General features: G+C 37.2%; 1 protein-coding gene across 6 annotated transcripts in view; it reads right to left on the bottom strand.

Moving 5' to 3' along the window:
• BNC2 (basonuclin zinc finger protein 2) overlaps positions 1-24,642 on the bottom strand; it is a 341,698-nt gene that overhangs the window by 5,422 nt on the left and 311,634 nt on the right. For 4 of the 6 annotated variants that reach the window (XM_062608994.1, XM_062608996.1, XM_062608995.1 and 1 more), the window contains one exon: positions 18,238-20,204. In XM_062608994.1, coding sequence (XP_062464978.1) covers positions 18,238-20,204 — 1,967 coding nt within the window. Of the gene's footprint in view, positions 1-436; positions 468-5,839; positions 5,884-18,237; positions 20,205-24,642 lie in introns of all 6 variants that reach the window. The other 2 variants (XM_062608998.1, XM_062608999.1) reach the window with 2 other exon arrangements.

The following is a 24,642-nucleotide window of genomic DNA, read 5'->3' as shown; positions in this document are numbered from 1 at the left end:
ATTAAATTGATGTGGAGTTAATTTCTGTATTTTTCTATCACTTTCTTTGTGATTCATCTGTCTTTTGCACATAACATTTGGGAATAAATACAGAACACAGCAATAGAAGTGATCTGTCCCACTCACCTGCAAATGCAGGTAACTGTTCTCTGACATAAAACTGATACTGAACTGGAGTCTAATTGAATCATGTCTGCATGTCTGCTTGGGATGCAATTATTCCAGTAAGGGAGGGTCTAGAATGGAAAATTTCTCTCCTAATGAGAAACAGTTGAGAGGTATGGGCAAGGGTAGAAAAAGTGGAGAGTATTCCTTGTTTTTCTCCCACATGGGAAACACTTCTTTCACACAAGCAAGTATAGCACCATTGCTTTTTTAGGGAGCAGAAGTGTAATTATGCATATCCCCACACTGCACTTAGGAAGGCTGAGCTTACCTTGTGATAAGATCAGCTTTCTAATCTTTTGCTAAATTGAGATCACAAAAGAGAGAGAAAGAAAAGAGCAAAAAAGAGAAGGGGGGGGGGGGGGAGGAGAGAGAGAGAAAACAAATTCACATTCCAGTCCAGACATATGTGTTAAAAAAAAAAAAAAAAGGAAAAAGAAAATAATATCTGAAACCAATAAAATACAGACTTTCTAAAAAAGTCTTGACTGCGAAACTGTATTTTTATCAGTTGTAATCTCACTTATACTGTTGTCCTGATGGAAACTGACTCCAACATACAATATGAAAAACATAAAGCAAATTAATCAAAGCAAATTCACAGCATCCCCGTTATCATCCACAAATGAGTTTTGAGCAGATGCATGCAGTGCACACATACATGAATGATAAACAGTAGCCCTGGCAGTCCCCTGCCTTGCTGATGTCAGATGGCACACTGTTCCACGCAAAGTTGCTAAGTGCAGTACAGGAAATGCTTACTCTGAAGGCATGTCCACACTGACCAGCGTTACTACAAGATCATAAAAGCACATTTGTGCTTATCATCATAATGCTAACTGCAAACTACTCATAAAGTGCTCATGTGTTTATTTCTTCTGATTTCTCTCCCTCACTCCCCTGGTACAGGAATTTGCTGCAGTGTAGAAACTAGTCAGGATAACTGTAACTGTTTCCATGCATCTGTGCTCCTATTTCCTTGGTTTGCTGCTGAGAAAAACAGCAGCCAGCAGGCATGCAATGAACATAAGTCCAGCATTCACTGAATGAAGAGATAAGAATAAATTACCACATTAAAGAGGGCCACTGAGCCCCAGATGGACAGGCCATTCTGAGAAAGACCAGTGTAAGGATGCAAACCCTGCTGATGCTCTGATAAGAAGAGAAGCTTCTCTGATTCAATTCTCACTTACAGCAGTGGCAATCAGTAATCTAGTTAAAGTATGTACCAGCCCATAATATCTGTCAGGCAAACGATGTGCAGAAATGTGTGGACCAGTTCTGGCACTCTGCTCAGTAGTGTCCCTTTTCCGCTGTCAGCAGTACTGTTGGATTCTCCTAATATAATTACATCGACTTTTATTCAATTAAGTGCCATTCCTAGCCTTAAAAAGAAGCTACTTTATCAATTGATTCAGGTGTAATGCAATAATAAAGATGAACTCATGGCAGTGCATTAGCTCTGCTGTTCGTAACTTCTGAACATAGGTTCATTCATAGCAGTCGATTTCCATTATGCAACCACAGTTCAAAAGAATTGATTCTTTTACATTCATTTCTTAATCTATTTCACTTGTGTTTAATACTCTTCCTAAATATCATATGCAAAAACATCCTGGTAGGGATGGGAGGAAGAAATTGTGAGAAAATATTCATTTATTTCAACATCAAGTTTTGAAATCTTATAACAAAACCAAAGTCACAGAGGCTAAAACCTCAGAATTAAAAATACTGTGCGCTGAAGATACGAGCAACTCACATGTCCAGTAGCTGAATGATTGTTGGGATAGAAAGGAAGGAAAAGTGTATTTTCATAGATGCACCAGTCTAGACTGCTCAGAGACTGACCCTACACCCCTTTTCCATCTGCTAAACAACTAAATGTAGCATTGCACCATGAGGCGCAGACTGAGTATCCTGTGCAAGGTGCTACTTCTACGGTGCCCTTCATAAAGATGGTATGTTCAGGATTGAAAGCAGCATTCCCAAGGTTTCTTTGTGAAAAGTTATGTGTAGGAGGAACATGCCCATGCATGTAAGGACACCTACAAAAAATGGATCCATAATCAAAAAAATGGAACTAAGGAAGAAGAGTATGGATAAAAGCAGGCTAGAAAGAGGAGTGATACAGACACGGAAGTTTATAAAGAGACACTTTCTGGGAAAACACAAGCACTGGCAATTGCCAGATAGAATAGGGTTTAGCTTAGGGGCAGAAATGAAGCATGACTTGCGATGAAGCTATGAAGGCTATTATTCAGATATAAAGGCAGAAGAGTATTGCCAACGTGCAATCTGACCAAGTAGCTGCAAACAGCAGAAAGAAAGACATGAGAAGAAAAATCTAGCATCACAAATATTGGCCCAGTCCAAATTATGTTTTCTCTTTATAAATATGACTATTTTTTCCTTCTCTCATCCAGTGCTGATCTTCCTTGCTTTTTTTTTTGAAAATGTACTTATTCAACCATGTTAAATTGTTCCAGTAGTTCCCAGATCCCCTTCTCCAAACCAAATTGAAATATTCTATCCTAATCCAACTACTTCTCCCCTGCTTTTTCACTCTCAAATCCCAACAAGTCCACTACCAGCTATCAGCCAATCCTAGACACCTTGTCTTATGCTCATCTGCTCCTCCCCACAGCACCTATAGTTTCTTGCTATACCTGTTCTGTTCCCCGATGTGATTTACAATGCTACCATTTCCTTCTCTGAATACTGCTCCCAGGTACGTTACCAACGTTCCATGAGTAAGCTGAGGCACAGCTCGGACAGAGTGATTTGCGCCAGTGCACAAGCACTGCCATTAAACAGTTGGAAAATCATGAAGCAAGGTATGCCAAAACCAGCTGAGCTTCAGCTTGCTGTGGCTCCATTATTCCTTATACCTGAGGTAGCTAATTTAAGACCATATCTGGAGTCCTTTACACTGCACTTGCTGCTGTATTTGCAGGGAAAGAACCTTGAAGAACCCCAGTGGATGGCAGAGGTATATATATGTAGAGAAAACATAAAATACTTGACCTAATAAGATCCTTATTGATCCATCCATATGATGATACATACGAAATCTGTGGTTTGGGCCAAGTGGCAAGGGTATCTCGCCTCCCAGTTCACCACTGCCCTTTCAGACAAGAGTTTCAGTGGCAACACAATGCAGAGCACTACAGTGACTACAGCAGATCTCTGACTGTGGGTATGATCTCACTGGTGGTAGGTAACATTTGCCTCCTCTTGTGAAGTTCACAGAAGTATTCTTCCATAATTAGAATTCATTGTCGGTTCACCCCACCTACTACTAGCAAGCTCCTGTAGTGAGAGATGCACTAGGCATCAACAGAAGACCTAGGAAATATGGTCAATTAAATGTACATGCCATTTACACAGCTCATAAACCCAGACTGGGCAGTTTCTTTCTGCACTGGCAATGAATCTGATTTTGTTAATTTACTATCCATTTGTTGCAAAGAAAAATGAAATGGCTGCTTTATTTTAGTTTATTTTTACTTAGTCAGTCTTCTTATTTCTGTCTGAAGTGAGTGAGGAGAAATGTATCAGAGAGTAGAATTTGTCCTGGCAAAGGAACTGGCATGAATTCTATGCATGACTCCAGGCCAACTTCAGATGCACCTGTGCTTGCACGCCTATCTGCACCAGGGCAAGCCTCATCTCTGATGTGCACAGCAGAGTTGGGGAATTTGGATGATAAAGAGAAACCTGTTAATTTTAATTCAAGTATTATACGGAGCACAAACCTAACTGCATGAAAAATTGGGTGGAATGTGTTGTTCACAGTTTGGGACAGGGCAGGCTGTTGAAAATGAAACATTAAGCATTATTTTCTCAACTTTTTAGAAACAGAAAATATGATTACACTTACATATTAAGGGGATAAGAGAAAAAGAGAGGAGAATGAAGCAGCAGTGTAATTGTTAGGGCAATCGGTTACGGCCTCAGGAAACCCATTTTCCAGTCCCTGATGCTGTCAGACTGAAAGGCCAAGCCAACCAATGTCTCAGTTAAATGTCCTAGCTATTGGCCTCTTGCTCCTTGTTGGCTGGGTGTGACAAAGTTCCCTGATGAAAATCTCACTCAAACATCAAAGCACATTGTATTGTTCATTAAAATTCCAAAGTGAATAATTTCCCACATTTCTAGTTCTATCCCACCACACCTTTTCTTCCTATGTTTCCAAATAAATCAGTATCCCAATCTGTTTTACTTAAATGTTCTAAAAAGGTATTTTCTGGCAAATACACTATTTGCCTAAGTAATACCACCCAACCCTATCATTCTAACACTGCAAAAAAAATCACAGACAGGAGGTCACAGCAGGGGGCCATCAGTCTTTGACAGCTTTTCTTTAAGATAAAATAAGTGATCTCAGCATTAAGTAATGCATTAAAATTATATTGGAGACTTACTGCATTAAAAATCAATATTAAACTATTTTGTGTTAAATACTGTTCTTTCAGGTAATAGTAGATTTCTTTGGGTTTGGTTTAGTGTTTTTTTTTTTTTTAAGAAGACAGAAGCTCTATTGGTTTACAAAACATGAAACCACACAATCTTCAGCAGTTTTAAGAATGTTCTACTACAAAATCAAAGGCAGGATACATTTGTCTGATGGTTTATGTACAGATCGGTAAACCTTTTCTTAAAGTTGGATACTGAAGTAACTGCTCAGGTTGTACAGGCTCCCTACAAGGTATCCTTCTGCTATATTTAGTCTAAAACTAAGCACTGTCAATCTGGTTCAAAATATCATAAACAAGGAATCTTTAGTTATTCCTCCCATGAGACTTTTTCCACCCCTATCTTCAGCTTAGTATTCAGCCTACGTTTTTACTATAACTAAATGTTAAAGCAAAGTTCTCTTTGTTTCTTTTCACCTCAAAGGCTGTCAATTAAGATTTATGGGTTTGTTTAAAAATTTCAGCAAAGTATTGTGGTCTTACCTCCATTTCATGTTCCTTTCGTGCTTATTTAAGCCTGAAGCTCATAGAAAGGCTCAGGATATGTGAACAGAACAGAAAGTAAACCCAGAATTTTATGCTTTTCAGAATCTCTGCAGACTGAAAGTGCTGGGTTTCATGCAGCTAAAATCAAAGAACCAGAAAGTAAGACTCTGGCTAAATATAACAATGTACATAATTCTGATATTTTTTCAAGAAGGAAGCAGCAATAATTTCCCACATTTACTTAAGAGAATCAACAATAAAACAGTTCCTGGAATTTAATTAGTAATGGAAACTGTTAAAGAAATTATTTTCCCAGTTAATTTTTGTTCTAATTTTGCCACTCTACCAGCAGGCTTTGACACAGTTTTGTTTGCTTGTTTGTTTTTAGTTAAAAATGAAAAAAAAAAAATCCATAAATCTAAGCAAAAATAATAAAGGTTTGAAATCCTCATCTGACCAAAATTATAGAATTCCCATTTATCTGAACAGAGCCAAGGTTTCAGCCTTTGAAGTAGCACTTCCATATATTTGATCATGTTTAGTTTGCCTCTAAACATAAGGGGAAAAGTAGGGATAGCGGTTACATGCTAGAACAATAAATGAAGACAAATACTATACTACCCAATGAAAACACGGCATTTCTACATGAACAGTTTGGGTAATAACATCAGTTCTTCAGGCTTTAAATTGCATAGAATCTGAAAAATATTAACCTTTCATAGGAAGAAAATCCAAAAGGTAAAATACAGTTCAGCACCTATTAAAAAAGTGAAAAAAAAAACAGTGCTTATTAAATACAGGAAATAAAGGACAAGCAAGTTCTTGCAAATTAAAGATGTGGAGCCCAGTCATTTCAATCCCTTTCAATATGAAACAAATCACTCACACTGGTCACGAAGACAGCTCCCTCTACACTCAAATTATTCACTTGAAGATAAGCTCCCATCAAACTCTTTAGGGGTTTAACTAATTTACTGCACAGATACGGCACGTCTGTTGTAATAACAGGTAGGATATATTGGGGTCGACCATTTATCAGAATTAGACTTCTTTTTTCAATTCGCAGTGAATTATGCTGCCTACACGGCTCCTCTTTCTCAGAGCTTCCCATCCCCTTATGGCCCCTAATGTGGCAGGCAAACAAAATTGACAGTCTCATCTTGTCAACAAGGGGTGATTCTCCTGAGAAGCCATTTAACTTTGCAGAGGAAGCAATGTATTAATGTGCCTGTCCCAGGAATGTTAATCATCTTCAAGCTCCCTCTAACTTTGACATGAACGAAATCACCAAATTTGTTTACTAAATGAATCGTAATATGCTAATAAGAGAGCATGACATATATGGTAAAGCCAAACAGATGGTTTGTTTACTCCACTTTGCAACTTTATAAATGTTGTAACTCTGAAGATGTTAGTGAGAATTATTGGTTTGTTGGCAGTGGCAAACATGCCTTTTGCATACTTAATCCACAGTTACAGTCTGAAAACAATTTGTCATTGCTGTGGAATGCATAAAAAATGTCAATGCAGAGATGGCATTTGGGAAGGCAGGATAGCTGACTGTGAGCAAATACTCAGGTTAAATGTAGAACTAATACCTGATGGCAATGTTTGCTACCAAACAATTTGAAATGTAAAATCAAGGATTCTTGAAAGGCCCAATAATTCAGTACATACCTGTTGAGGTGTTTAGTGAGACGGTCCTTACGGTGTGAACAGAATTACACTTTCATAACAGCTGTGTGTGCTCAGAAGCATCAAGGTCATGTCGCTCTCTTAATATATTACTATTGTTGTCCATTAAAGATCAAAAGATATTACAAACAGAAAGCACAACCACTGGCGTACTTGCCAAGTTACTCAGAAATGATCAAAATTGTGTTGCAACACTTCAACCTCTCACTTTACTAGCTGCCTGGAAGCAAAACAGACTCGTTACAAAATAGCCAGCACTCTTGTCTAACATCCGGACTGGTTGAGAAAGTTTAGAATAAAAAGATTTATCTGACAGAATATTTCCTAAGTGAACTAATTGAGTGTAGCAATGTTACATGCATGAGAAGGTCATCCGATTTACCACAAAATCCTTCAATGGAAATTACAGGTACTCAGCACCATTGACAATCAGTCCAACTGCCATAAACTACACATCTACACGTACTCTATGGAAAAGTTTATCCCTGTGCGCTGCATAGCAGACATGCATTAGGACCTCATCTCCTGTGTGTTGAAGTATTTTGTTCATCCTTCACACAAGGTGTATTTCCTCTTAAGAAGTACTGAGACAATTTCCACACAGAATCTGTGCCAAACTGCATGAATTAACATTTCTTTTCAACCCCAAATAATCTAAATATTACATGTTGGAAAAAAATCAGACATTTTCACCCTTTATTTCACTGTTACAACAGCCATGTAAAATGTGATAATTTTGCAAGATTTTATGCAAACAGGCCCTTCAGTTCAGCATCCCACTCATGAATTTTACTAAGTTTCAAGTTTTAGTAAACGCAAAAAAGATAAAACACAGCCAGAACACATAGCTTCCCATAATTCTGTTTTGAAACCAATTCTTCTCTCCTAGATATTAATAACAGCAGTACATTATTCATTATTTGCTTGGAAGGTTCATAGACTATTTACCAATTGCATTACAAGTTCAAATTCATAATAAATCTGCAGATCCAGGGACAGTTTTGTAAGATTTCAGGTTCCATGGCAAATAAATAAACCATTTCATTTGGTCACAATGCAAAGGTAATTCTCATTCCCACTTCTTTGTTTGTCTAAAAAGTCTGGGTTTATCTGTATAATACAGAGGAACTACAAATGCAAATACTATGTGGCACTTCTACAGGGTTCCTCTATTAGTAATTTTACATTACTAAATAAGTACCCCTTTCAGGTCAACTGATAGCTGATTATCCTATAACTTCCCTTCACTGACGTCCCAACTCCTCAGTAATTTCAATCCTAAGAGATTCTTCCATACATACTATTGTCAGAGGTTATTAAATTTTCAACTTTTTACCCATCCACAAGAGACTGTGCAAAGACATCTAAGGGAAGTATGAGTTCAGCTTGATGTCCAAGGATTATTTTGGAAGAAACATTAGCGGCCGTCCCAGCCTGGCGCTTATATCTCATTTGAAACATCCACTCATTCCTGACCAACAAAGAAAATTTCAATAAAGTACTTTTACTGGTTTAACAGCAGTGAGCTCCGGGGATTGTCAAAGTGCTCAGTCTTTTCCAAGGAGAGAAGGAATCAGCAGCTCAAATATAATTAACCTTCCATTCTCAATGCAAACTGCCACACACAGGAGCTCTGCAGTCTATTAGTGAAGTTATAACGGCCAACAGGCAGAGGCAAAATTGGTCAAAAAGTTGGCTGCTGCTGTCATATTTTTAGAATTATGATTAATGACACTAATAATGTGGATGATTACTGATATGTGTATCTCCTGCAGTTTATCATATTGCACTGGCTGCCTACGTCCACAATAAACATGATGCTATCATTTACCTCTTTATTGAAGGCAATCCTTCTCTTGAAGGAGCACATTCTAATTACTTTGTAATGTTTTATGTCTTAAACATTTTGCAGCTCTGGACTTTGCCAACAGCTTCATGTCTACCATTGATTAATTACAGAATGTTTAATCAAAATTTAGAACCTAATGCAGTCATTTATGAGTTTGCTGCAAGTGCCAAGATAGTTAGGCTGCCATCCCAAGCTTGCAGAATTCTGCGTTCAAAATTAAATCCCAGAAATGTGGAAGATGCCAAAGATCTTACCTTGAGTGATTTGAGTTTAAAATCTTACTTCAGTTGAATGACAGGCACCCACCCAAAATGAGAGGTCTTTATTGTGCATGTATGTGTACTTGCATGTTCCTATTACATTTTTCCTCCTCTATAAATGTCTTATTTTTTTTCCTTCATGCCACTGTTGCTGCAGTTGCTTCTCACCTCCTTTACAAGCCTTCCCTGCTGCTACAGCACTTGCAAACACCAGTCAAGACAGTGTAGTTTTGAAGTGGTTAAACAAGTGAAAAATAATTTGCAGGGACAAATACATAAGTTTTTTTTTTTTTTAATGTGGATTTTTATGGTACTGTCATACAACCATTCACCGTTGAAGTTAAGTGTTTTTTTAATACCATTACTGAACTGCTGAAATGGATGCTAATATAGCTTGGAGTGCTAATGTCAAATCTTGGTAATAAAAAAGACAGACTGCTGAATGAAATAATTTCAAGTAAAAAATAGAACAAAAGTGCTCTTCACTCTCGCTCTCCACTTTTATTGAATTGGGACTGACTGAGCCAATTGCTTTAGAAGTCTGTAAAACACAATTACTAGTGAGCTGACTGACCCAGCAGTGCCACTTCTGTGACGGAACAGACTAAAAAGACTGCAGAATTAGTGCTGCTCCCCTATCTGGCTATTAAACCTGAGAGACATCCAGCACAGGATCTGTTATCCTTCCTGCCAGGCATGCCTCCTCCCATCATGAAATCCTGCACAATGTATCATCTGTGTGCATCTTCTTCATGAAACAAGGGTTTATTTACCTTTTCTAAGTGGGAATTTGAATTCTCCTTCTATCCAGTGTAATTTTAGATCCTTATCTACCAACACAGCTGTGTATAGGTTTTCTTTCAGTACACGCATCCACAGACACACACATATATACATGTTTAGGCTACCTTTATTTATGGATTTTGTGCATTAAACACAAAACTACAATGTAAGATTTACGGACAACAAAATTAACTCTGTCCTGTTTGCATTTTCAGTTGTAAATGGCTGAAGTGTACTTGCTTTTTTATTTTGGCATAACAAAGAAAAGGAGAGAGAGAGAGGAAGAGGGAGAGAAATCAAAAAACATATTGAACTGGAAGCGGGCAACACTTTTCCCTAGTTAATAAAATAAGCAATAAAGTTTGTAAAGCACTAGAATCAAAATCAGTAACACTGGAAATAACAACTTCTAAAACTTATAATTTACAGCTTATGCTTCATACTCATATAGTTTGACACAGACATACAGGTTAGGTTTGGGGTTTTTTTTTCCTTTTCAAAAAAAAAAAAAGGCAAAAGCAAAGTGACAGTAAAAAATATCTTATTGCAATCCCACCCTTTTTTTTTCTCCTCCTTTTTCCCCCATACAAAACTATGCATATTACATCTATTCACAATGCCAACAAAGTCCTACAATCATTTCTTTTTTATAACAGTGTACATATTTGGCAAATCTAAAACTCTTTCATTTCTCTTCCAGGTCCATTTATACAAAGCTTGCAGGTGCCTTATGGCAAAAATCTTAAATTATTTCTTAGACAGATCTTTTTACGTAATGCTTTTCAGGTCAAGCTTAAATGCAAAATGAGCTCTTAATTAAAAAAAAAAAATGGAGACAAACTTGCTTAGCACAAGGCAAACTGCTCATTTAAAAGGTGTTGCTGGGAAGTAGAAAGCACTACTAAAAGCCTTGGATTTTCTTCAGAATTGGTGGGCTTAAAACTTCTGTCAGGAAATATCCAGTGCTTGCCATTAATATTCAGCATCTGATGAGCCGTAAGTGGTTATCAGACCTGAGAGATTTCTGTGTTACCTCAGGTCCCGACCTACCATATGAGGTACCTCTAATACCACTGGGAATGTTTTACTTGTACCTGCTGGATGCAAATGGGTGGTTTCTACTGTAGTATCTACAGCATAATACCATGAAACATGAAACAGTGGTTTCAACTGTAGTACCTAAGGCATAATATCAAAATACTGATGGCACAGCTGGCCATCTTTTCTGAAGAGAGGTGCTGGTGGTGAGTACTGCAGGTTAGGATTAAGGAGTAGTGAAGAGCTGTGCACAGTGTCTTGCAGTGCACTTGCAGTGCCTATACAGTATATAGTTTGGTTATTCTTTCCCTTAACTGTTTCTAACCGCACAGTATACTCCTGCAATTATAGGATCTATTTTACCAATCTGCTATTATACCCTGTCGCATTTGCTAACCACTAGCAACTTGTATAACCATGAAAAGGTGTACCAGATTTAGACAGATTGTGTTTTGAGTTTTCTTATCTCCAAGGCTAACAAATTGACAAATCTTTTTGAGTAAAATCTTTTTAATAAGACATATTCAAGTGCAAAACACTCCCTTCTCATGCATCTGTTGCAAATTTGCCTTCAGTCCAGTGCCTTAGACATCACTAGCTACAGCAAAATGATCCCTGCAATTCTTAATCAATCTACCTGGGCCTACTAGCCAAGAGCTATCTTGTCAAAAAACAGTGAACATGAACACAAATGAGATTTGTTTTAATACACTGATCACCCACTTCATAATTCTACTTCAAGTAATACCCCCTGACCTCACAAACCCTAGGAATGACTGCATCTTTGGTATGAGGTCAACTGTGAACAATGTCCACCTCTGTCTAGATATACCACAGGACTGGCACACTATATTTCAAAACACTGTTGTAGCTATTTGGAGTCATATACACCTGTTAATTTTTTCCCCTTGTGGGTTATTGTTCTTCTAGGACTTGCCTCACCAGTTTTCTTACTTTCAGGTAAACTTAACTTTAATTCATATTTGCCCCAGCACGGTCACTCAGCTCACAATAATGAATAAAATGGCCCACATCTAGGGTGGGGAGCATCATCAGTATCATCATTAAGGGTAGAAGAAAATGGCCTCACCTACAAGTAATCTTTGGTTAGGCCATAAGAGCGGATGTAAAGTTTTCCTCTTCAGGTGACATTTTCTCTTTTTAGACAGAAAAGCACATGTATCATATATGTATATATGACAGAGTTTATCTGTGTACTTGGTGTCTCTCTCCTTGATCAAGAGCTGTAAATCCAAAGGCCAGTAAACACACAGCCATTCCAGCCACAAATGTGTCTCCCTCCCCCTTTCATTATTTCTCTCCAGACTCCTCCAGCTGAGAGTACTACATCTCTCAGGTTGCAGTCTCTTGTTCCATTTCCATGCATCCAGGCTTTTGGGAGTAGTGCCCTGGTGCTATCTTGTAGCTGTAAAGTACAAGTTCCTCCATAGTAGCAGAAACATTACAGTCTTCTGCTGTGAAGTTTAAAAGAACATTAGGAGTCTTTCTCCACAGGAATTAAGGTAGGTAGATGTTTTTATCCCACCTCCAAAAGACACTCAGAAAGACAGGACATCTCCACATACGGGAACAGCTTTACATTTACTCAGAGAAGTAGAAAATACTTAACTTTCTTCCACTTTCTGTGGAAGATTTTTGGTTCTTACAGTTATTTCCTATAAACCTAGGGACAGGCAGGATATTATGAATAAGCATTCATGTTCCCAGTCCTGTCTTCCCAAAAAATCCCTTTCATTAAACATAAAACAAATTAAACATTTACCCTATTTGTCACAACACATACCAGAGGTAAATATTGTTCCATGCATGTTTTGCTTTTGGCTAGTATTCACCACGCATCTTAATCCTGGTGTAGCAGTTTATTTAAATAAACTTTTGAGGTCACTGAAAAGTCCTTGACTTATTCTGCACATTCACACAAAAATGAGACTCTTGCACTGCACAAGAAACTGAACTTTTGCTCTCAAAGTGATACCATTTTGTGTACCAAAAATTAACAATATACTGAAGTCAGAAGATCATTTTAAAAAACAACTGCAACCTCCAACTGAAACCCAAAATAAATGGATATGTGTAGCTGGAAAAGACCTCCCTCCATACCAGAGCTGATTCTGCAATGTTTACTCACATAAACATGTTTACTCACATGAGTAGCCTTTCTAGGGCTTGTTTTATTTCTTCTCTAAAAAAAGAATAAAAAATAAAAAATGTATTAAGTAATTAGTTCTATGCATTCTTGTCTTAATTCTGATTCTCTTGTTCACACTGATGAGTATCCATTATGACAGGCAGTACGCTTTCAATATGAATACTCACGGAAGAAGTTAGCTTTGTGTTAGAGGTGCACAAAATGTTACTTTATGATCCAGGTTTTCTTCATAAGGAAGAATTATGTGAATGTTTGCAATGACACACAACTTAGTGACACTGCAAGAAAAAAACCAATGGTTCATACAATTGTATTGGATAATGTAGCTAGTCTCTTCATGTACTGCGTTCATGTCCAGAAACAGTAGTATAGGAATAAATACATTCATATCTTAAGAAAAAGGTAAAAAAGCCCTTTTGACTCTTGCCAAGGGGTCCATCAAACACCTAGTATCTTAAAACCTAATTTCCTTGTTATTATTGTAGGAAATTCAAGCTGTATATGACAGATAATTATATTGTATAGGGGGAATACAGTAATAATTACTGACTGATGTGAAATATCTTATTTCTTGGAGCTATCTATCCCTAGAATTGAGTGCATTTATAGAAAATAATTCTCTTAAAAGTTATCTGCAGAAGATCTCAAGCATAGTAGGATGATGAAAAAATGGGTGCTGCTGTGTCAAGGAGGTGATAACAGGAGGCAGGTAGCAGCTTTCTTACATCTTCACCTCCCTTGGTAATGTATGCAGTTGGCTCATCATAGGTAACTGATGTTAATTTATTCAAGCACACCTGTACAAGGCAGGTAACCAGACAAAAAGTATGTCTCTGCTTTTTCAACACAGCTACCCAGAGGCCTCTATCCACACAAATTTAGGTCTGGAGACATCAGCAGGTTTTAATAAACCACCTACAGATGTCTTGCTCCATACAAATCAAGGAGTTTACATGTTTAAATCTGGACTGATTTAACTAGCAATCAAGTGGCATGATCACACTTGGCACCAACAGTTGCCTCATATTTATTTATAAGTCACCCTGAGCAGATATTATTTTGTTTTTAAATTTATTCATGGGGCTCAGTCACCCTTCCCATCCTGTGGAACACACACACACGCTCACTTTGTGAGAAAATTTAAAGACCTGAGCAATTAATAGTCCTGCTTTAGTAGCAGGAAGACAAAGTGAAAAGCTCTTGCTTTGTTCCTCTGAACAGGTACAGAAAGTTAATTTATTTTGCATGCATTGAGAGAAAGGAAATCATGGTAACATATTGTTACTAATGCTCTGTCCTATCTTAAAACCCAGAGATTTTAATAGTGCCAATATGGAGGTAAAATGGGAATATGGCATGGGGATATGGAAAAAAGTGGTTTTCACAAGTGTAGTGCTTCAAGGACAAGAAAGATACAGGTTTTTATAAGATTGTTTTGATAAGTGATGTTACTTGTAGCTCAGAAGAATGATGAAAAAAGGCTCTTTAAAAAAATTTAGGCTCAATATTGCTTTTGAATAGCTCAAATATTCAAAAGCAATACCGTGTAATTTTTAGAAGGGAAAACAGAATTACTGGATCACTGACAGGAAGGGCCAGGACTGTGCTTTGTGTTCTTCTGTCCTGTGTTGAAAATACATGTGTAAGTTGGGACTATTGAATCTTCTAGTTACCTTGACCTGAATTTACACGGAATATCAGTGTTTAGTCAAAGATCAGAGAAGATATTCCAGCCTTTCTGGCAGAAGGATATTTGTACAGGAGTTGACTTCGGCACAAATAATGCAGCAATAGTGAAGATTTAGTCAACTCTGAACACAAATTACTAAAGGATGCATTCTGCAATGGAGGGTTGCAGCTGTGACATAGATAAAGAAATACCTTTAGTCAAAGGAGCACTGCATTTGCTCCTGAAGTGATCTGCTGCCTCTGGTGATTAGCAGTTTGTATCACAACCCCACCCTTGCAAAGACCATTTTACAAGAGCTACACTATCAACAATTTGGAATTTTGCGTATAATCAGGACAAGGGGAATACAGTCAAATCTTTAATTAACTAGAATTGCACTGGAAATGTCTTAAGCCACATCAGATGCCTCTAAAGGGAAAAAAAAGGATCATCCAATGTTATTTATCTCCATATAAACTTGTATTTTCTTTTAAAACATAATTAGAGCAATGAGTTTTAGACCTCTAACTGGTAGTAATAGATTAATAATATTACAATACTAGTAATATGATTAATAAAATTATGAAAAGTTAAATCTATGCTACTCTGTATGTTATGAGACAGCTAGAATTCTGATTTTGTTAAGACAGTACTGAAAAAATATTTAATTTTAATTGTCAAAGAAATTCTAAGCTTCTCTAGCTACTCAAAGATTATGTGACTCACATTGCAAGCAAACCACACAGGCTTTTTATAATGTGTCCAAAATGGAACACCCATACACAACAAATATTATCCAGGAATTATTATTGTGTACTTTAGATAGCTATTTCTTATTTCTTGTACAGCAGTAAATAGCAAGATGCTTCTGAGCTTTTAAGTGAAAAAAGCTGACTTAAGTGGCTGGAGGAAGTTCTCACTTTGCAATGCTATTAAATTTAGTTATCCAGTTGTCTTTAAGATGCTCTCCATAATCTGAAGAGCTAGAAATTGTAAACTTATGTAATGACTCTTTCTAAAACAAATGTATATATTCAAAAAGAATATCAGCAAGAAATAATAACAAAAAGAAAACTCTCTAGGGTGATTAAGCAGTTTGGAAAAAAAAATGTAACTTTCACTTCCTTAATTTACTGTAAAAAAAAGCCTTTTTTTTTTTTTTTTTTTTTTTAGGGAAGTATTAGAAAATAATGTTTAAGATGTTTAGGTTCTTTTATATGCTGTACAGATGTTTTCATTTTTGCATGCTCCTAGACATGGTACTTCTGGATAAGAATGGATAATCCAAGAAGTTTTGAAGATGTTTCTTTCTCAAGTGTAGGAAAGAATTATCAGGAACCATGAACCACAAGAGTATTACTTCGTTCTTTCAAGGCATTTCCAGATGACTGTTGCAAACCAGGAGTGCTAATGAACTTACAAAAACATCAAGCCTGAACAGGCATATAAAGTCTACCGCACCTTGAATTTTTTAATGTGTATAACCACTCTTAAATCTTTGCAACTAAAGGATGTAACATGTCCACGAATATCTCCTGTCCCAAGTGCAACACATAACTGAAACATATTCTGAATGTTACTAGTGGAATGATACAAAAAGATGGTCTTGTGCCTTAGAGAACTTAATGATATTTAAATAATAATTTTATCTTTAAATATGCAGCCTGCAGTTTAAGTTCCTGAATCAGATTTTTATTTTATGGCTTGCTTTCCATAAGCTTAATAGAAGTCTCCTACATATTTGACAAAACATTTTCAAAATGTGCCCTTTTTTAATGTTTTTGTCTCAGCAATATTTTATGTATGTCACCAGAGCCATCTTTTTCTTAGAACATCTTTACTGTGCTAACTTTACTATAAGCATGCTCTATCAATGGATTCCTGTGGACATTTAATACATTGCATAAAATTCAAAATCCTAAAGATAACCACTTCTTACTTCACATGCTGAATGCAAAGCTGCTCTGCTTAGTACATGACTGACTTTTCCTAATCCACTTGAGGAAGTAGGCCTATCAAGCCAAATTCTGAACTAACAAAATGTGCAACTTTAGGAACTGAAAGGGGTTGCACACATCCACTCTCAGAATAGATTATGCCACTGCGTGCTTCCCTTGTCAAACTCCAGTCTCATAAAAGTTACCAGGATACCCCAAGAAGGGAGTTTTAATTTAGTTTTACCTGTCATGTCCAGTGGTTTGCTTAATCCTACTGAAATGGAAACTTTTTACATTATCCTCGTCATCCGTTTTGAACTTTCATTCTTATGACTGTGCCTGGTTTTCTATTTAGTGGATTTCATAAATGGTAACAGAAGACATGAGATATCTGGGGACTGGGCTCTCCATCAAAACAGTGAATTTTTGCTCCTCAGTAGTCTCAAAACTAACTTGCTTTCATTTTATATGACATAATATATTCACTTTCAAATCAAATCAATTTTCATGGGGGAGAAAAAAAATATAGGAGCTGTGTGTGAAATGTTTAGCTAGGTTTAATCTTATTTCTGTGTCTGCTGAATTTTTACAACATAATGAAAAATATGGAACACAAGTAAAGGAAAAGACACAACACAATCTCACGATAACTCCATAAACAAGACAGATTTTGTTATATGATAGTATGATCATCATTGCATGTGAGAGCTTTCATCCACAAGTATGAAATAACTGTGTTATCCTACCACCTTGATAAACTCCATTTAGATTACATTTTCCTCAGAAATAAAAAAGAATAATTATTAAAAAAAACCCCAAACCTAAGCAATTATGGACCAGCTGCTTCTGTTTAAGCCCAACTTTTTCAGTATTGATGCAGCATAACTAGGGCATGATGTCACCTGAAGGACCAGCAGAATATACTCTGTCTGATCTTAAAAATATGTAGGGATCTAGCCTCTCCTCTCTGAGTGTGCATGATTCCCATCAGTGGGGAAGGGAGCTGCTCACGCGCAGAAAAGAAGATAAAGTAGATTTAATGACCATAGTGGATAGAGAGGTATACAAGTTATACTAAAGAAAGAGATAATTATTTTCCTAATATTCACTTGTTCTTGCAACAACATAGTAGCTAGTTTTAAAATTGAAGAGAAGAAAGGACAGTCTTCTAATGTGCCTGTTTGCTTTTGTATGATCCCATGGGGATGTAAATAACTTTTATCACAGTTCTTCCATTCTATTTCTCCATCTATTCATCCAACTGCCCATCCACCCCTTCCCTCAGTCCTAGTTCCATGGTTTGATATACATGCATGGAGATATTTGTATATATATATTCATATTGTTTATAATTAACTATACATCTAATAGAAGCTTCTCTTGTTCTAAAAGTTGCAGGGAAAAGAAAATAAATATAATAAAATTTGCAGCTTATAAACAGAAGGAGAATGCACATGGTCTTAGGCAAACAGAAAGAATAATGACATTTATTATCCAGCCAGTCACTTAAGAGGATGCCAAGAAATACACTATTCTAAAACCCAAACAACAATGAAAATCTTAGTGATAATACTCTCTCAATGTCATGGGAACACAACTGTCACTTGTCATTACTGTGCATCTCTCTATTTCTTCATATATCCTAAACTGCCTATTCTTACATAATTCAACACATTTAATAATGTAGAAAATCAATTAATATTTACTGACCTGTCTCTGCTTCTCCGTGATGGGAACGCAGCATTACAGCCAGCCACTGTGCACACATGCATCTCTTTTAAATGAACATTTCTGTAGTGAAGCTTCACACTGTAGGAACTCTTGAAACTTTTCTTGCACACATAGCAGATCTTGGGGTCTGGGCTAGAGCACATTTCACCTTCCGAGGAAAACTTCTGAGGGCTGCTGTAGTTGAATGTAGAAGCGAAACTTTCATGAAGGGCAGCCATACTGGCACTGCCACCATTGTAAAGTCCATATTGGCTCATGTAGAACATATCATATGTAGGGTCTGTATACTCTTCCTTCACCTTAATGACATCCTGGTTGGAAGAATCAATGTGGTTTTCATCTGGTCTGTCACTGTGCATCATAGATTTTTCACCAGGTTCATGGAGACGATCATCACCTTCCATGGATTCTTCGCACAATTTGGGCTCTGATGACTCTGACTCATTTTCATAGTCTCTCTCATGCTCCTGGTCTTCTGACGTCATGCTGTCTGCTCTTCTTATGTCTGGTCTGGAAATGCATCTGCTTCTGTCAGTTTTGGAAAAGTCTTTCACAGACAGGCCTGGGCTCATTTCCTCCTGAGAATGGCAGTGATTGTCATGGCCAATGTTATTCACCATTGTGCTGCTGTCATTCACCTCTTCATCTTCATCATCAAACTCATCAGCAGTATCAATAACTTCCTTTTCAATTTTAACTGGCATGCTTGACTTCCTTGGCTTCTTCTTGGGTGCAAGGTCAGCATTTGGCTCTGGGGTAGGCATCAGCACTGAAGGCACTGATGACTCTGAAGGAGGTGGGGGATGCTGCTCCATACCACTCACTGCTGGTATTATTGGACTGGTAGGGAGTGAGGTTGGAGGACTCACCATCTCCCCAGGAGTAAGCAAATTTCTGTAAAAAGGAGGAACAGGTTGGACAGTCTTTAAAGCCGGGAACACCAGCTGACTGGGAAGAGGGTTCTGTAATACAGGATCTAGAGGGGGAGTGGTAAACCCCATCGGTGGACGCCCAGGACTTGTTAAAGTTAGACTGGATTTTGTACTTGCTATGACTGGAGTCGCAGCACCTGATGTAGCACGAATTAGATCTTTGTCACGGTTATTCCTTAGCATAGGCATGTGGAGGCGAGGATTTGGGTTAGCACTGTGGCGATTGCGGCTTCTGAGAGAGCTGAAGACCATGTTGCAGCCCTCAATAGTACACCGGTGCTTGATTTTCAGATGAACCGCATTGTAGTGGATTTTAAGAGTACCTTTGTCATAGAAAGTTTTGCCACATGCATTGCAAAACACTCTTCCTTTCCTGGAGGCTGACCCCATTCTCCTCATTCTATGAATACGGAATGAGCTTTTAGTGTGTTCTGGTTTTGATAAATCATTGACAGGTGTAGGTGTCTGAACAGGAGAGACGCATGGTGGCTCAGTTTTGGGCTCAACATTTGTGATGCTGGTCAAAGCATTTCTGCTGGATGTTTGCTCGTTCTTGAAAGGTGTAGGGGAAACTTCAGATTCACTGCTCTCATTATATTCGTTTTGGGCTGTAAGGCTCGGTTCACGAAGCCTCATTGCTGGTTGTTCCAGCAGGAGGCCGTTTGGAGGCAGCCCTAGCAGTGGAGCAGAGACTGGATTTATGTATTGGAATGGAAGCAGGAATGCAAGGCTATTCGGTATGTTTTCAAAATGATGAATGCTGGAAGGGTTACTGTTCTCCAGGTGAGCAAGGAGACTTGGGCTCCTGGTGCGATTATTGCTTTCAATAAAAGTCCTTATATCTGAATCTGTCTTTGAAGACGGCACAGCCACAGCCTGCCCTTCTTTTTCTTGAATTGCCATCAGCTCCACGATGGATTTTGTTTCTCCAAATCTCAGGAACTGCTGAAGGGTAATGATCTCTTCTTCCCTGGACATAATGGCCCAGCGGTCCAGCACCTTGCCTGCAGCATCCTAGAGGCCATATCAAAGAAACAACAAAGACAAACACAAAGAAAAAACTTATTGATTCTGCATAATTATGGAATTCAATAGAAGGTGCTCTGCTGCCTGAACATGAAACACTAAGCTTAAAATACAACATGCAAACAGTGTTAATAGAACTCAACCAAAAAAATGCAAACACTCCAGCCATGCAAATACAGTAATTAGAGTCACAGTCAGAGAAACGGACTGAATTTAATAATATCAGAGCAAAGAAAATATAGACCACGGGGTTCTGTGATCTAAAATGTTTTCAATACCTTTATTTTAACAATAGTGATTTATGTATGATGCTACTGTTTAGCATACATTAGTGTAAAATATGAACTGTTGCTATACACTTCATTGTAAAATATAGAAAATATTAATAGCTATTAAATGGTAATGCTATAAGGAAATGAACTTGATAGATTTGTTTCTAAAATATAAGCAGACATAAGACTGAAGTCACTCATAGGCCATCTCACAAGAAACTTGGATGCAATGCAAAAAATCTTAAAAATAGTACATAATATTTGTACCTTACTAAATTTTTTTCCCCATGACAGCAATACTGAAAAACATATTAATTATAAACTTTCATCAAAATGTAGAAATTGGAGCACTGTTTTTAACATAACTGGACCATAACTCGTAATCAATTACAAGCTTGCAATCTTGGTAGGGTTTAGACTTAAGACATGACTTTTTTGCAGCCTTTTTTAAAAGACAGTTAAAAATATGTAAAAGTAAGCATCTGATGGATGTAGATAGCATAAATGTGTAAAAATGTTGTCTCTTAACATTGCCTTCTGATAGCAAGGGAAAAATCCAGAGAGAATACACATCAGTAATCACTAGACTATCTGTTGTTAAATATACATTAAAAAGCATTTCACACTTTCATTTTTTCTAGTAAGCATGAGATTTGCCTGAAGGTAGGACTTAAAAATTCTGCAGTGTAATGTCAGGCAATCCATTCCTGCATGTATTGATAAAAACATATTAAAATACTTATATAATGAATACATCATTTTATCGGCATCTTTCCTTTTGGGCAAATGCTGGACATAACATCAGCACAGTAACTATAATCAACAACCACTGTTGTAGGCCATCAAACCAGAATTATTCCAGTGTTTCCTCATGCATTAAACAGTTTGAAAGCCTTGCAAGATACTCCACCATACTGTCTCTGATCTTTTTAAATCTTGAATCTCAGATTCAGAACCTTATCTAAACACTTAGGACTACACACTAATGCAAAAACTATTAGTTCTTGTTTGATTATGAAGCTTGCAAATACCTTCCCCCCACCTAGTCTTAGTCATTTATTTATTTTATCACCTTCAGTATTCAAAGGATAGCTTCTTCTTTCCTCTCACATTTCCTAGAGTACTGGAAAATACAGTTTCCCCCAAATAGTAAGGTATATATTTATTTGACTACAGCTGGTTTTATTATTTCAGTTTTGATCCGCATCACCTCTCTGGATGCAAAGTTAATTACGAAGAATCATCACAGAATCATAGAATGATTTGGGTTGGAAGTGACCTTAAAGATCATCTAGTTCTACCCCCTGGCCATGGGCAGGGACACCTTCCACTAAACCAATACTATGCATGTTTCAGCACCTCAGATGTAATTAAAACCTTTAGAAAAGCTCCACATATGACCATTAACAATCAAACCATACAAGACTATAAAATACTCAATGGTAATTAGTTATGGGAAATCTTATCCAGGTGACCCAAATGGAAAGTCCCACAACCCACCACCACCACAAACAATTGAAGGCCAGGTTCATAATTTAAAGCTCTAAGGTTATATTTTCTCCCCATCCAACTAACTTTGGCTACTCTCCCCATGAGTGTGACCTAAATCTTCTTACATCCACTTCTTCCACAACTTCCAAACAACCATGCTGGTTCTACATTTGAGTAATTCCTACCTCAAACTATAAAATCAGACCCAGTTCTGATTTTAGTCTCAGGGCCTTTGCCATCACCTTTGACCCAATCTATATGCATGCGTTTCTAATCCCAAACCAAAAGCATTAATTCCTTTTAACTGTAACTTGTATTGTTTGAAGATGGAAATAACATTGTCTAATTTACACTGCCTATATGTATTAGGATTCCTGTCTGCAACCAGCTGCAGGATGCTTTGTAATGTACTACTGGTAGTAATGTGTTTTGTTTTTGCTTTAGTTTGTAAATCACTCACAGGTTTATGTAATGGATGCTTCATAAAAATGGATATTTAAGTAAATAAAAATTAAATACAGCTAGCATGACAATAACTCATGAGAATAGGAGGCATATATCCTGCAACAGACTCCCTGACATAAGTGGAAGGTGCTACACACAGTCCTGCATGCAGCAGCAGAGCACCAAACTCTTTGCATGCAGTGAACAGGTAGACATTCTAAATGCAGGGGCCCTCAATATGCTATTGGGGAGTTATTCCACAGCACAACTCAGAGAAGCTGGCAATTGGCTACAGGAGCTACCTCTCAATGAGGCACCACAACCCCTTGCTTCATTTAGTTTAAGGATTTGCAATGAGGGCCAGACCCTTAGCAGCTGGTAGGTCCCACTGATCAGAGAAACTGGCAGCGTTAAGGGTGTGATTACCATGGGGTTACCCTTGCTGCCATAGAAACAGCAGGGAATCAGAAAGCTGTTCTACTAGTTATATCAAGCTGTATCTTGTTAATTTTCTGCAAGAAACTGTTCGGTTTTTCCCCCAGCAAAAGTAAAGAAACATTGCACAGATGCCTATATTTCATAAAATATCATGCTACTAATGGATACTATGCAGCGTATGCTTCAATATTTACATAGTGATGGCTTTCCATAAATCATTGTAACTACGTATTATGCAAAACTAGATAAAGCACAAATAGGAATGTTAGATTTTGATAAAACTTAAAATTAACAAAAAATCTAACAATTATCCCCTCTGAATTGAGCTATAACTAGCTAGGGATCTCTCTGTATATGGTAATATTTGATTAGAGGTTCAAGTCCTTTCTTACATGTAATCGATTTCTTGTTTCTGACAATCTCTCATGCTAAATTTTCTCCCCAAAGCCATTAAATCATACCCATATTTAAATATTTCATGACAAAAGGTTCCAATTTATGTTACTTTTTTCAGCACACAACTGATTAAGCAAAGCCTCCTGTGACAACATGTACAAGGAAGTCAGTGAGTACAGAGATACAACTGCACGCTTAGAGTTCTAAAGCCATGTGGCAGACAAGTAAACCCAGCCCACACAGCATACAGTGATGCTCTTTCGTCTCTGCCTTTACACCCTTGTTTCGGTTTTATTATTTTATTTTATTATTTCATTTTTTAATTTTTATTTTAATGTGTGTGTAGCTCTCTCACAATTTTAGATGGAGAAAATCTTAATGTCTAAATCATACTAAATTAACATCCAGGGATACAAAACATAACCTTGAATATTTTTCTAACTCTAAACACACACTTGACCATTATTTGTACAGATACAGCTTCACATACACACATACTACGTTAGATCTACAAAGTAATGTCATGGTTAATCACCCTGAATCTGCCTCCTCATTTTTGGTGACTGTATGTTAGGAGGAGATGTGTCAGGATATGTTAGGGTACATCTTGTCTTAAACTTCTGGGTCAGATAGAACAAGTGATGGGTGTCAGGATGATTATCTTGGATAATACAAACAGGCTACAACAGAAGATGGACAGAAAGGTCACTCCAATTTTTAGGAGCTTAATTGGGGAGGATTGTGAATACGAGCCTTCATTTCCTGAGGGCCTTTAGGCTTTACAAATTTCAAGTTTTCAATGCAGCTTTAAAACCTCCCAATCAAAAAACCGAGTATTTAGAAAATAAGGACAGTCTACACAAACATAATCTATGGACATACATTGTAAACTTTAAACTTCATGTTATGAAATCAGTTGAATTAAATACTTACTTTGTGTGAGGAGCTCCACTGACTCTGTGCCTGCATTATCTACAGGTGATTTTATATGTCTACACATGTATGCACATACACATATACACCACAGACTTTGCAGTTCTATTTTTAGCTTACTAATTAACTTCTTGGCATAGGTAAAATGTATATATACACCTGGCTGAATACATAGAGATGATTATATGAGAACTGGTATTAATAAAAAGGTTATAAAAAGAAAAGTTAAAATTACTTCTTAAACAAGACTTATGTTCTGGGAAACATTACAGGATTATCTGGGGTGCTATTGTGATAACTTCTGAGAACCACTCATGGTTACATAGAAAAACGCATTGCTAGCCTTCATATTTTAGCGGGTTTGCATATTCCCCATAAACTGCCATTTTTTTACACATGTAAGTATCCATGTTACAAAATTTTACATAGATACATGTTTGATTAAATACACA

The sequence above is a fragment of the Pezoporus occidentalis genome, unplaced genomic scaffold, assembly GCF_034315485.1.
Source record: "Pezoporus occidentalis ecotype Australia unplaced genomic scaffold, CSIRO_AGI_Poc_V1 ctg133, whole genome shotgun sequence".
Lineage (NCBI taxonomy): Eukaryota > Metazoa > Chordata > Aves > Psittaciformes > Psittacidae > Pezoporus > Pezoporus occidentalis.
This window is presented reverse-complemented; position numbering and strand designations above follow the sequence as displayed.